At 54.2% G+C, this 1,731-nt stretch overlaps 1 protein-coding gene across 1 annotated transcript in view; it reads right to left on the reverse strand.

The window, feature by feature from the left end:
- The window catches only part of FEZF1 (FEZ family zinc finger 1), a 9,086-nt gene that overhangs the window by 4,036 nt on the left and 3,319 nt on the right, over window positions 1–1,731 (reverse strand). Inside the window, exon 5 of the mRNA XM_010004330.1 lies at window positions 947–1,338. Coding sequence (XP_010002632.1) covers window positions 947–1,338 — 392 coding nt within the window. The remainder of the gene's footprint in view (window positions 1–946; window positions 1,339–1,731) is intronic.

Genomic DNA, 1,731 nt, shown 5'->3' on the forward strand with positions numbered 1-1,731 from the left:
CCATTTCAAAAAACAGTCACTTCTGCATGCAAGTCCCTTAGCAAAACAGCATTTTCAGAAGCAAGATGCAGAAGAACCCAAGTTATGCAGTGGCTACAGATCTTTTACAGGAAGGAAGACAAAATAGCAATTACAGTTTATAAAACTTGAAATGGTCTACAGTCAAGCAACATCTGAAATTCTCCCTCTCTAACCATACAAAAGGAAGAAATTAACTGCTGCTGCCTGGGGGAGCATGAGCCCTCATTTCTTCTGGCAGTTAAAAACAGTCAGGAGAAACAAAGGTAGAGCAAAAAATTGCTGGGCATCTGGGTAGCCAGAGCACACAATCTTCTGTGGTATCTTCAGGCCTCATGTAGATGTTTGAGACTGCAGTTACATACTCATCACAAGGTGCCCAGATTAGATTCTCCATTCATTTCATTGCATACTTACACACATATCCCTTTGTCATTATATTTAATACTTTTGTGACTCTTCCAGTATACAGGAACTTCTTGAGAAGTTTTGAACTGTTCAAAAGTTGTAAAATTAAGCTACTTAACACCTTACCAAGAGAGTTGCAGCATCTTTTACTATCACTGTTGCTAAGCAATAAGAAAGGTGAGTCAGATTTCTGCTTTGATTTGTTTCAATCAACTAGAGGCTCACAGAAATTTAAGTGGGATCTTTGGGACATCTTACCTGTCCTTATACGTTGTAAAAGTTTACCTTCAGTGAGGAAGGAAAGAAGAAGAAATAGTGATGCACTGCAGTCAGCTGTTTGGGAAGGAACTTATCCCTGTTGAAGCCTGAATGACCCTCTCCTGGCCTTGGGACTTGGTCAGAGCTGGAGGAGAAGTGACCTTAGGGACTGGTCCTTAAGGGAAACCCGCCCCCGCTCTGCAGGGCCCTCCTCTCTGCCCGCCTCGCGGTTTGCCGGGGTTCGCTTCTGCTGGTCACTTACCTTCTGCATCCCACCCCCCCCCTCCGATCCTCCAGCCGCAAATTCGCCTGGAAAAGCAGGCAGCGCCGCCCCGTTTCCCCGCGGAGCCCCGCTGCGGGTGAGCCCCTAGACGGCCGCACACGCCGGGCCTGTCCCCGGGCTGCAGTGAGGCCGCTCCGCCAGCCCGGCCCCGCGCTGCTCTGCCCTGGGAGCCAGGAGGGAAGCGGCGCGTCCCCTCCGTTCCCCCGAGCCCCGTAAGGGGCTGAGTTCTGCTCGGGTGCCGCGGAGGGCTGGCCGAGCTGCAGATCCGACCTGTTGCTTTGCTTTTTGCAAGCACAGCCGTCTGTTCAGACGATGACTTCAGTAACCCGAGATGTGTGAAAGGAGGAAGACTCGCATCCCCTCTCAGCCACCTTCAAAGGTGCGCGGTCAGACAATTGCCGCCGGCCTAAACTTTCAGGCAGAGCTGTTGGTTACGAGCACCCCCGAGAGAGAGGCGGCCCGGGGGGGCGGGGGGGGCGGGAACGCCGCCTGCGAAAGGCTAGTCCTCTCCTGGATGTAAGGCTTGAGGCGAGATAGTAACCACAGCGTCTCGCTCCTGCCCATAGTGCCAAAGCCCAGGGAGGGCTCCAGGTGCTGCAAAACTTGGGCAAGAGCAGGGATGTCCCGCGAGGCCAGGTCAGACGTTTGCGAGGACTCCGCTCCGGAACGGTGCTGCAGAGGTGCCCGCCGGGTCCCCCAGCTGCGAGGCAAACCCCCGGCACCTGCGGGGTCCCCTGCTGCTCCCCGAACCCCCCCGGCGCCGA

The sequence above is a fragment of the Chaetura pelagica genome, unplaced genomic scaffold, assembly GCF_000747805.2.
Source record: "Chaetura pelagica isolate M959 unplaced genomic scaffold, ChaPel_1.0 scaffold68, whole genome shotgun sequence".
NCBI classification, from domain to species: domain Eukaryota; kingdom Metazoa; phylum Chordata; class Aves; order Apodiformes; family Apodidae; genus Chaetura; species Chaetura pelagica.